At 46.6% G+C, this 12,692-nt stretch overlaps 2 protein-coding genes across 2 annotated transcripts in view; one reads left to right on the top strand and one right to left on the bottom strand.

Moving 5' to 3' along the window:
* The window catches only part of T265_09591 (hypothetical protein), a gene marked incomplete at both ends in the record, with an annotated part of 36,023 nt that extends 35,202 nt beyond the window's left edge, over window positions 1-821 (top strand). Inside the window, one exon of the mRNA XM_009175700.1 lies at window positions 672-821. Coding sequence (XP_009173964.1) covers window positions 672-821 — 150 coding nt within the window. The remainder of the gene's footprint in view (window positions 1-671) is intronic.
* Window positions 1-12,692, bottom strand: part of T265_14893 (hypothetical protein) — a gene marked incomplete at both ends in the record, with an annotated part of 71,954 nt that overhangs the window by 39,332 nt on the left and 19,930 nt on the right. Inside the window, 5 exons of the mRNA XM_009175706.1 lie at window positions 3,068-3,544; window positions 4,478-5,105; window positions 5,203-5,557; window positions 6,554-6,758; window positions 9,928-10,161. Coding sequence (XP_009173970.1) covers window positions 3,068-3,544; window positions 4,478-5,105; window positions 5,203-5,557; window positions 6,554-6,758; window positions 9,928-10,161 — 1,899 coding nt within the window. The remainder of the gene's footprint in view (window positions 1-3,067; window positions 3,545-4,477; window positions 5,106-5,202; window positions 5,558-6,553; window positions 6,759-9,927; window positions 10,162-12,692) is intronic.

Here is a 12,692-nt window from a genome sequence, read left to right as displayed (position 1 = left end):
TTACTGTAGCCTGGTACACACGACCCTTAAGATCCAGTGAGATGTCTTTTTGACGCCACAAGTGACGCAAATTAGCAAACGTGATTAGAGCCTTTGAGATTCTTGCACTGACTCTGCTGAAGTATGGAACGAGATAGCTGAATAGGTCAAAAGTAACGAAATGCAATCGTTTGAAAACCAATTTGGTTCTGTGGAAGACTCACCTGGAACCCAGCTGAATCTCTCGTTTATGACGTTTTTGAGGTTGTCGAAAACTCGTGGGCAGCGCCTACATGACGAGCCCCAAGAAGGGTGAAACCGGTTGTGGACTGTCAAAGAATTTTCAGCCACCCTATGAGTAGTGCATTATGTCAAAAGTACTTTTCTCGATTGATTGTGAAACCTCGATAAGTGCGACAGATTAAAGTCCTTTCACTTTGTGCTACAAAAAACGGTATGTAGGAGATTTAATTGGTGTCCGTTTATCTCTTGGAAGAGGGGCAGACAGCAGGACAAGAGGCACAAAGAAGACAGGGTACGCTACACCGCCCACATGGTAACAACCGTCCTTAGTATCGAATGGAAAATAGTTACGTAAGATTTTGCAGCAGAAAAGCTTCAAAGTCCCTCCACAATCCGGATCCACGTATTTACGGGCTTCAATAGTTTGCAAATAGTCATTCTTCTTCAAGTCCCACGATACAAAGAATACTTCCTCAGAGAGACCCACGTCTTTCGGTCTTTGGACTGTGTCAGGACGCGCCCAGACAGAAGAAAAAGTACATGTGCAGAGAGTGACGCATCTTCAAGGTCACTATCGCTACGACACGTCCGGAGAGTAGGTCAGTTGGCGGCCCCCACCAAACACGGTCTAGCAACACACGACCAGCGTAGTGGGCCTGAGAATGTTCACGGCCGGAACACCACCATTGGCTGTACGGAGCGAACAAGTGAACAACCATATTTGGCCTATTAGTCATCCTATATATTTACGCAGACGCAGGCTCAATGCAGGCGTAACCCAATAGCTCGGCCACCGCACAATACAACAGACTGCTAAATCTGAGTACACCCCCATGAAGAACACTTCTCCACAAAAATGTGTCTGGGAAATTTTGAAGTTTGGCGACCTTCCCACCTCGTCGCTTACGCGGTAGAATCAACGCGTCCTACCGAAGTAGTGTGAATGTACCACACTGTAAGTTGGCGTCTGCTTTTTTGGATTCGCCAATCATATCGGACTGTGCCGACGAACATGCAAGCAGGACCGTGTTTGGGGACCCTGTAGCCCGTTAAACATTCCAAGCTGATTGGTCGAAATAAGACCAAGTTAATCGGACAACTGAGACTCGGTGTACGCACGCCATTGGCGAATCAGTAGTCTGAACGATCATGGTCAAGGGAAAGTCACTCCTAGAAGCATTGAGAACCAAACACTACGGGGATCTTTGGGCTGTCGTCTGTAGACCCCGGTGAGAATGACAAAACGATCGATCCTGACGTCATCCCTTCCGGATGGACCGAGAATCTACACACCACTAATAGGCAGACCCAGCTCAGAGTCACTTGACATCGTAGGATGAACCAGGGATTGAGAAATCACAGCTAGCTCCGCTACAACTCTAGACATCCTTCATCGATATGCTATCGAGTACGAGAGTATACTAGTCCGGAGAAACCAATGTAACGGTTTCAGCTGGTTTCACTTGATTTCGCTGCCCTGTACATTCGAGAGGGTTTGAGGAGTGCACCTACAAGGAATCGTCGACAAATGCATTCAACAGTTCCTGTTCCAGACGTAATACACTACTCATAAGGTTGCTGAAAACTCTTTAACAGCCGATGACAGATTTCGGCCTTCTTGGGTCTCATCAAGTAGGAGCAGTCCCCGAGTTTCCTCTGTCAACCTCAAAAACATCATAAACGAGAGATTCAGTAGGGTTCCAGGTGAGTATCCCGTCAAAACCGAATTAGTATGTAGATGAGTGCACAAGTCGAGTCCTTGTTTTACTTCAAGAAGGCGAGGAGAATGAATCTGCGTAATTAAGCGTCAAAAAACAACGGAACTTGGTGGTAGTCTAAGGAGTTGAGGAAAAACGAGGTTGGCTGTGCGGAATTACAGCGATTAAAACAGTTTCAAAAAGCTCAAAATGTCCACTGGTGTTCAGAGAAAATCTGTGCGAAGTGGATGTAGAATGTGGATCGACAAATTTCTGGGTGAAATTTAACAAAAACTTGGTACTACTTCATGAGCGGAAAGTGTTACGGAACGTGACGATAGAAGGATGTAAACTAGGATGAACCAGCACTGCCTAGCGGAAATTTCATCAAAGTGGAAGATGACAAGTCGATGAGTTCCGAACAAAGACCAGCCGTGAGCTCGAGAGAGTTCAGTGGTCGAGGCGAGAACTTACCCACTGGAAGATCTCTGGTTCGAACCCGGGGTCCTGCCTACTGTGCAGACCTGAGTAGCCTGGTAGCATCTCAACCGTCATGCTTCATTCGGGTGGCATGGCAATTAGGCACGGTGTTATAGATGAACGATCAAAAAGCACCTGTAAAAAAGACAACTTCCGCTCTTCTGACGATTTGCCTCTATAGTGCAGACTAATGTAGAACTTCGTTACAAAGTCCAAAGAAAGGGCAAACCGCGAAGCATCGAGCGATCTGATGTGGACCACAGTTCCCTTAATGCCTTCTTAATACCGTGAATCCGAGTCTGGATAGCCGCTCGATAGCCTGAGGTGCTTAGCCAATGAACGTGCGAACCAGCTGATCAATCGATTGAACACTGACGAGTACAAACGTGTCAAGTGCAGCCGAAAGCGGACTGTTTTTGAATTTCACGTGGAAAGTTCTAGGCGGGCCGAAAAGTGATACTAAAAAGAAAACTCGTCTGTCAAGGGCAAGTGAAGAACAACCAATGAAAATTGTCCCAACGAAAACAGTTATTCCATTGGCAGTTGTGTGGCCCAATTACGTTCACAACCACACGTAGTTCTTGTAGCTTGAGGACCAATTAAAATTGACCCCCAAACAATAGAGCAAACTTTTCTGTGGAAAAAAGTCAAACCATTGCTCTACTAACCTTCGCCTTCCAGTCACGCCATTCTGAAACTAGTAGCTTCAAGCGCTTGATTGCCAGTATCCTCAGTCGATTCCTAATGGACTTGTTCGCTCTGTTCATCTCGCCACTTGTGTTCGACAGTAAACTGCACTGAAATTGGCACTGATCGGAGTTGGCTGTCAGCTCCCAGTCTGAACGAACAATGAGCGAGACGGTCTCATAGAATTTGTCAGCTTCTTGTAGTTGTGTTTGAATGTGGGTGGTGAACTTGTCACGAGGCATGCTGACGCTGCTTGACTGACCCAGACGTGGATCGTGAACCATTCGAGAGAACAGGTGCTTCAGTTCCTCCAACGTTGTGCACAACGAGTTGGAGCTGGAACCTTGCGGATCGAAGACCGACAAACTGTCTGTGACAATCTTGGACTCTACACGCAACTCGTCCAAGCCAAAACGCAGCGCTTCTAGAAAAACTTGTTCTCGACGCAGAGTTTCTTCCTGTTAACAAAAACGTTACATGAACTAAAATGGGTAGAAACTGTAGGTGAAGAAACAAAGATGGTGGTTGACCGAAAGAACGTGGCTGGTCGCCAAGACAACTAAGGGATGTGGTACCAGCTTAGAACATTGCTCACCTAATTCGACCCCATTCTGCTCTATGCTTGGAGAAGGCAAGTTAACGTCAGTATCAAAACAATCAATTGGTTAGTCTACCTCACACATCAACTATCGTAGGTTGCTCCTTTGCCTGGGGACCTAAATGCCCATGGAGTCCAACTGGCAGTTGATACCGTTGCAATTCATGCGTGCTGAGACGACTAAATAGTTGTCTCTGCGGGATAACATCTTCGCCAGCAATACGAGCCACAGTATCACAGAAATTTAGACACCACGAGCGGAACTGAGCGGAACCGAAATGCCCTAACCTGGCCGGACCTGAACTAAACTGACCCGACCCGACCCGGCCTGACCTGACCTGAGCTGACCCGACCTGACCTGACCTGACCTGACCTGACCTGACCTGACCTGACCTGAACTGAAATGAGCTGAACTGAACTGAAATGAATTGAACTGAACTGAACTGAATTGAACCGACTGTGTTACACAACCCTCTTTGTATAAGTAACCTCCATCCAAGGAACACCTGTGGTTGGATTGAAGACTAGCTGACCTTTACGGATAGGAATCATGTTATTGAACTATCGATCGGTTAGGCGGNACTGAACTGAACTGAACTGAACTGAACCGAACCGACTGTGTTACACAACCCTCTTTGTATAAGTAACCTCCATCCAAGAAACACCTGTGGTTGGATTGAAGACTAGCTGACCTTTACGGACAGGAATCATGTTATTGAACTATCGATCGGTTAGGCGGTCGGGAACATGGTTGGATGAACAACTCTAGCGACTAAAAACTGGTCCAACTTACACGCACGAACCGCACTTCAAATGAAGATAATAGTCTTAATGGAAACCGTTCCACTTCGACAAGTTCACTGGTTCGTCGAATCCGCTGAAGGCCAGCAAGCACTTTCACCAGCCGGTCACGTCTCAGACACAAGGAAGCGGACCATCGCTGGATGCATTCTGAGTTGCCATATTCCGGTCCCCCAACCAAATTGAGCATTCGTTGTGTCAACTGAAGTCGACGTTCCCAGTGTCTCTCACAGTCACTTAGGCGGTATACCAGTGTGCGAAGTCCATCGACCTTGATTTCTTTCTGATACTCACCGTTGACCGCCACATTCATCAGGGACAATACTGGCTCTGTTTTCGAGTTACGTAAGCTCTGTTCGAGCCTCTGAAGTAAAGTTGGAATGAGAGTCGCATTCTGTCGGCAGCCTGCGAGCACGAATTCGACCTGCCTCCTTATTTCGCCCAAACGACTGGAAAACTCATTGGGGATCATAGTTTTTGTCAAACTGCCGTTGGCTTCGAGTGCAGGAGAGTTTTCCAAGTGCCATACAGTCTCGAGCAACAAGTCTGCATCACACAGAAGACACCACAACAGCGGGAAGTGATTGCTGTCCTGGAGTAGATTGTTCGGTGTGTATGGCCTGAAAACACGGAGGAAGGTGTGAAGAGATTACAGGAGATAGGCGAAGAGGTTGGTAAACGGTCTTGATCAGGAAAAGGGGACTTTTTGACACTTACCTCACACCAAAAGAGATAGCGGTCAAGCACTCTTCGGCGCACTTGATCCATGCTTTGAACGCCTGGCACAAGACCTCCATGCGCTGACTCTTAACCCGACTGTCCCAATTTTGTACGAGGTTTTGGTAGGCCTCGGATATTCGATTAGTCCAGACAGTGAACCAGCACGCGTCGTACGGGTGTATCCCAGCCTCATCCGAATGTACCGAGGTCGAGATTAGTGAGGACAAACGAACTATAAATGCACACTCAATGCTCAGTCGGTGTTGAAGTTGACGGATACGCAACTCCACCTCCGTTCGACTCGGGCCATCGGGGTTGGTTAAAGTGAACGAATGCACTTGCTGTTCCAATTCTGCAAATGAAAAAGGTAAAGGTAGCCTCTGATGCCCTGACGATAGTTTCTGGAGCAATGTGACAGTGCGATTAGCAACAGTTCCACTCCAATTCGAAATTCGACCATCATTGGTATTATGCTGCTGATGCTATGTATCCACTAGTGAAAGGAAGAAGGCCTTCGTTGCGGATGGGGAAGCAAAACTCTCGTATGCATCTTGTTTACAAAAACTGAATGTCCATCTTTCCCTTGAACGCGTCTTCCTGAACTTTCCCGGATATTCGTTGACTGTTACTCGATTGCAAGCAAATGCTACAGAACGACACCACAAATTCCGTAACAGATCTCACTTTTCAAGAGACGCGAGGCGGAGGAAAACATACTACTCGCATGCTCTTCTCATCAGTAGTATCACCGTTACAATAGTATGTTAGGGAGCCCATAAAAGCCGTAGGAAACATGCTTTTCGACGGACAGACTAAAACTAGATTTGCGTCAGATGTCTAAAAGGCACGGAGTTAACGAACGCGGAATTTGGTGATTTAGAGTGTTGGAGAAGACGATAGAAAACGGTGAAACAAAAACAGGTTGAGTAATCCGAGAGAAAGGAATGTCAGGATCCGAGTAGATGATGCAATCTGACGCAGTGGGACAGCTTCAGCGACGATGGACCAGGATCATGAACACCGATCGATTAAAACAATATCACGATACATTTCCCAGTTCGGTTTTCAGGATGCAATACAGGATGACAAGAAATGCGCCCTCGGAACTCCCAGTAAAGTGGATCATGTAGGCTAGATTTATGATTGCAACGTCTCGACATCCCACGCCAAGTGCTTAAGACGGATGGGTGTTCTAGAGGACAACAAATCATGAATGAATGAATGAATGAATGGACACACCTAGGCTAGAAATCTGCGTCCGACAGATTTCCCAACGCTTACAGCCATCCACCGTTTGATATGCATGGACTACCACGCTGTACCATGCGGTACAAACTCGGAAACTCACCTTGAATGTGCTGAATGAGGCCTAGAAGACCATTGGGTAGGGTACACATTTGTCGTAAAAAGTTTATCTGTGTGGCACGATCCAAAGCCTGGTCGACCAAGCTATGCAGTTCCTCGAGCAGGTTCGACACAACCGGCGACGAGCACTGTTTCGGGGCCATGAACTGCACACGGTCGGCAATCCGGGTTATGGTTACAAATTGATCCTAAATGAAATATGGAAAGGATAATTGAAACTGAGGATGAAAACGCGAGGACGGATGCGGTACTAGGTGTGGGTGAAGATATTTTCACTTTTTTGACTACTCACAAACAATCAGTAGCCACTTATAGAAATGTACTGAGGAGTTGATATATAGTGGGTCGCCTGAAGCCGTGAGTTTCTTCGGAAGAGAGTACTCAGACTAATCAAAGATCAGTCAAGCCGCTAGAGAGGACATGAACGGGATCTGCTTGGGGTTCGTCAACTGCGCACTGGTTGTCGGTGCTTAAGGTCTGTTGTCGATGAGGTCCCATCTAAAAGTTCGAGTCATTGGGCTTCATTGCTCACAGGAAAACGAGTTATCCTTGAAATCTCTGCGGCTATAAAGGTATCAGCTTGTCTCAGATCTCTGACGGTTTCGGGGAGGGCGGCCGACAGGCGAGGCATGTCATTCAGATATTAAAGAGGATGAAATGCGCTCCATCCGTAACCAAAGTTACCGCCAGCTGGTCAGCGTATTTTAACAGGTTTAAACGAGTTAGTCTTTTGAAGCTCTTCATAGCAATCAGAAAAAGTACGGATTTCGTCTCCAACCTATGTGTTCTTTGGGGATGCACTCCATCCGGAATAGAAATGGTCAGTCCAAGTGACATTTGCTATGAAAGGAGCTGATCTGATCTGATCGAGTGAAGTTTGCGCGGTTCCAACTGGTACCTAACCTAATGGACGGCCGAGGTAGTCAATCCAGTGATCCCAAACTTTCTAAAACCGAATTTCCAAACTAGCACTGTCATTTTTAGGAAAGTCAAGTTCTTCTACTTTGATTGGTCAATTTACGTAAAGTCAGTCAGATGATCTTCCGAAGTCATGATGACTACCTGAAATGATCTCACGCGGTTTTTACGTTGTTCTGCTAGTCTACTTACTTCGTTCATCCAAAGAAGCTATTTTGTGTTGTTGCCGGTAATGAAAGCCCCTATTTTCGAATGCTTAAAATCCAAGTTCCCCAGTCGTTTGCTCTTGATTTTGCATGTTTACACTTCATGGGTGAATGCGTTTCACCCACGAAATCCGAGTCTGACTTTTCCACGAGCTAAGTTCGTACGCTTCTACGGATGAACGGAGCAGCATGAGTTATTTATGAGATCGAAAATCTCATCAAGTGTCTGCCTGACGAGAAAAACAACAGACTATCCGCATTAATAATATGGCAGACTTTCAAGGTCACACGATCTGTCCAATAGTGGTGAGTCACGCCCCGACAGGTGATATTGGACACACATAAATGGTACGTACCTCACATAGAATGGTCTTTATCGTTTATGTGCGCGTTTTGTTGGCAAACAAGAACCGTAAACAAGTCAGAAGATATTCCGCCCTGTCTCTGTGCAAAGGAGACTGTGCGAATCCGACACACGTCTGGCAAGCCGAGACGAAATTCTATGGGACCACTGTAGAACGACGGTGTATCAGACTTGGTGTGTTGTACTTGCAAAAGGATCCAGTACATGGTTCTATTCTTGAACCCAATACGTCTTGTCGCCTAGCAGGGTGCGGTCTTTGTTATCACTAGACACAAAACAGAGCATCAGGCGATAAAGTGGTTAGACCTCGCCAGATCGTAAACCGCAACACCCTTTCGGTTCCTAGCTGCCACGCAACCAGAAGGAAGCACACGGACTGCCAGGTCACCCAAGCCTAGATAGGAGCAGTTGAGTTGACGCGATTGGGTTCGAACCACGGACAGTAAATTCGCGCATTAACCAATGAGCTATCTCGAGCTCAAATAACCGGACTATCATGTGAGTCACACTTGACCATATTTGATACAAGCTTATTTCCAAATTAGAGCCATTTGAAGTAAAATCGGTAATACCGTGTCGCCCAAGAAGGATATGGACGCGCATTCCAGTAATCCTGTAACCACCTGCAACTGTTGAAAGTTCCAGACAGTTTCAAGCGTTCATAGCGCTACACCACTTGGAATGGCCCGCGGACAATCGATAGAAGCGTGCCCTCGTTCGAGGTGTCGCGCAAACCAATGAAGCCGCGAACAAAATCGCCTCTTCAGTCTTGATAATTCGGTGTGTGGGCGAGATGGCCCAAGTGGTTAGAGCGCGAATTTACAGACCGGAAGGTCCCTGGTTCGAATCCCACCTCCGCCTCTCGACTTCCCCTGTCTAGGCTTGGGTAACCGGGCACAGCCCTCGAGCTTCCTTCGGGTGGCATGGCAGCTAGGCACCGGAAATGCTACAGCTGAACGCTGTGTGCTGGTGGAATAGTGTTAACGCGCTCGCCCCGCAAGTCGAATGTTCGGAGTTCAAACCCGGACACAGCCATTGGATATGCACTGTTGATGCGTCCACGGCATATCCTGTTTGGTGCGAACTCACCAGAAGAATTGCGTCAAGACAGAAGGAGGGCTGTTTAAACGTGACGTGAGGTGAATCCTACGTACAAATCCCACAACCGCCGACAGCCAACTTTTAAGTTATCAAGTCCTAAAACTTGCAAGCATGTAATATAATATTGAACGCAGTAGGCACGCCAGTGTGAGAAATAAGGTATTCAAGTAACTTTTTTCTAAAAATGAAAGAACTTCCTTTGTCATAGTGATCCAAAATGTGCCTTATAATACTAGAAACTTCCAGAAAATGAGGTAGATTTTCCCTTACCTACACCTCAGCAAAACAACGGAGTTGCACACGCAGTCATGGTTACTTTGAGCACGGATTGGCTCAGGCTTAGTTTCTTGAAGTATCATCAAACTGTGCTTAATTGCCGTGCAACCTGCACGAGGGCTATGATGCTGCCAGGTTGGGTTTGCGACACAGGTCAGTGTCTTATCATGCCTTAGTCCATTTGGTGCACTAACTGTACAGCCTACCGTTGGACAAAACGGCTCCAGGTAACTGCGAAACTTCTAGAATACTTGTGGTTGGANAACACATCCTGGATTTGGTTGCGCACTGACACTCCAACTCAGTCGTGGGTGCAGCACTCAAACAATACAGGAGTTTGTAATGATCCTAATCTGCTGATACTGCCAGTCACTATAGCGGCAATTGAGCTCGGTGGGTACTGGGTCGGCTTCGATGTTCCACTTCCAGTGCACCGCCAAACTCCAGCTGTTAAATTTAGCTCACGTTAGCCAATCGACCGGGAAAACTGACCTTGAGGAATTGTTCAGCTTTGTGCCATTCATCAATTTCCGACTGGCACCAGTCCATGAGATTCTTCTGATCAGGCGATTCGGTGATATCACGTTTCCAGTTGTCGACTGGATACCATGGTTCAGCGAGGTACCGCTTCAGGAATCGAGATTGGCGTATACACCAGGAAATCAAGCAATCCCACACGTCAGCTGAAGGAATTGACTCCGGAGAGTATTTGCTTGTATCTCCAATCTGTAAAGAATGATGTTAGTTACGTGAATAGAAGATTCCACAATAACGGTGGTCACGGGGGAAAATATAGCTACTAATTAACCCGATTTGGATTCAAGTAGAACAAAAGATTGTTGGAAACTCGGGGACTGTGCCTACCTGATGAGCCCGAATGGGAAGGGTGAAACCGGTGGTGGGCTGTCCAAGAGTTTTCAGCAACCTTGTGGGTAGTTTTCTTTATGTTCTTGTAACTACAAAACCTTGAGCCTGTCGCGTGACTGGAATGAATGGCGATAGTTCCCTTATGCCACTGATACTAATGTCCCACGTGAAAAAAACCTATCAATTTTTGTCCAATGTATTCAGGCCCGCATACAAACGTAAAATGTATTCTTTACAACCATATATTCAACGCTATTCACTATGACCGACAGAACAGAATGAATTGACCCATCATAATGAAGCTCGATCGATCGATAAGCAGTCGTCGGACTGATATGGGCAGCGCACACGTGATCTGGCGTCATACTTCGGCCTCTGTGCGTTCGGAACGAACGGGTTCAGTCCGATAAATCGAATGCGGCTACAAAACTCGGAATGGCCGTAAAATAGTTGGAAGGAAATGTCGGGCTTGGGTAGTTTGCAAACCGAACTATCTGTCGAGACGTATTATAGTGCGTGTGTGTGTGTGTGTTCGGTTCGAGTTCATGCTTGAGGTTAACATTGAGATTTGATTTTCTAAACAAATGCACCTGATTGGCGCCTGCAGCTTCTCCGTACAAGTTTAGCTCAAACTTGCCATCCACCACACTTTGTTGCCCTAAGGAGCACTGGTCCTGGGGATTTTAACACAGGATGCAACCCCTACCCTCGCAGAAGAGACTGGGACATTTTGGCACTTTTGACCTCACCGCTCTTCAACAAGGTACACCTCTTTCAGGAATCTGGGATTACGGGGAGTTGAAAAGCCTAGTTTACCTCTACTGTTTACCTTCGCGCACTCTCCAGGAACTGCATAGGGAGCTTGACATCTGGACTTTCCACACGAAGGGGTGGTCCCATGCTCCCATGGGTAACACATGATCTACGCAACCGGAGCACCACAAATACCCTCACGTATTGTGAACTTCGTCGCTCGTCGAAAGCTCATCAAAGCGGTGGTTCATTCGGCAAGTTAGTCGACCACTTTATGAAGGAGGCTCGGAGATGAATGAAATAATTCAGTCGAAAATAAGTGAAGTTCCCTGAGGGTACTTTCATAGATCATTTGCGTCTCACCTGGTGCCTTCGTGAATCGCACTAGTAGGCGTAACGTAATTTTAATGGTATTTATAGCAAGTCACTCTTGCGTGATCATGTCCAGCCACGAACTGACCGTTTCGCTTTAAGACCGGTCATCAAATAGAAATCGATTATTTTAATGATATGACCGAGCATGAAAACCAAGTTGTCGACAATTTAGGGTGTGTTCAACCAGTTTCAAACACCGAATGTGTATCTAATCGACAAACATCCTTAGGCAGTGGAAGCTGGTCCCTCTAACTTTCGTAAGGCGTATCACGAAGGCTGTATTTGTCTGGATATCCTTTTCCACATGATGATACATCTGATGACGACGGATGAACAATAAGAAAAGACAAGACGGAAAGGTTCGCAGAGTATCTGCTTCAGGTAATGAGATTCCGTGGAAAGATTTGGCATTATCGTCCTTAATAGCATCCCACGTGACCATCGGGCGAGAATCGTAAATCGAGCGGGATGGAGCAGAGATAAACAATACAGTGTATAAGGCATTACATTTCATATGTAATGTACGTAAAGTATGTCAAGTAACTTGAATACGAAATTAGGGCGTTGATTTACTGCGATATCCGCCACAGAAAGCACCACTTTGGCCGTCTCCCACAGGCAGACTGCGTTGGGCGGGACCACCGCATATATGACTCCGAATTGGCTATGATTTCATGTGGTACCCGCCTGACTTTCATTTAAAGCTCTGGGTGAGTTCCCAGACTTGCTGGTTCGTTTGGCTTTCTTGTTTGTGAGCAGCATGCTCGGTTTTGGAGGTGAGACGGCCAGGTGAAAGGATTGGATAAGCTCCAAGGAACCGCACACGTCGACAAGCAAGAACCTGCTGATTTCAAATAAGCGGCTGATCACCTCTTGGTCATTTGCAACATTAAGGTGGCTAGGTCACGAGGGGTCCGCAAACATGATGGACCTTTGTAGTACAGTAAGAGTTTGTCCACTGGAAGCAGATTTGACCCTCAGCAGTGAGCTGAGAATAGGTAATATTCAAAGTAATCTACTAAATCAATATGGCATAACTTTCGTCGAACAACAGGGAAGAAGATTGCTTGAGATGACGCTGATTATAAGATTAATGGGAACTCTCGGAGAGCTCAACATAGACTTCATCTCTTTTTGGACTCGCCAATTCCAAATTTTCTGTCTCGTACTTCGTGAAGAATTCCTTGGCATGACAGGGCAAGTTAGCTAGTCCCCAAGGGTCGTTCACATCTGTGATTCCTGTCTGTGCGGAGGTGGCACCA

This window comes from Opisthorchis viverrini (assembly GCF_000715545.1).
Source record: "Opisthorchis viverrini unplaced genomic scaffold opera_v5_292, whole genome shotgun sequence".
In the NCBI taxonomy this organism is placed as follows: domain Eukaryota; kingdom Metazoa; phylum Platyhelminthes; class Trematoda; order Opisthorchiida; family Opisthorchiidae; genus Opisthorchis; species Opisthorchis viverrini.
The sequence above is the reverse complement of the archived record's forward strand: the minus strand, read 5'-3'. Positions and strand labels throughout refer to the sequence as shown.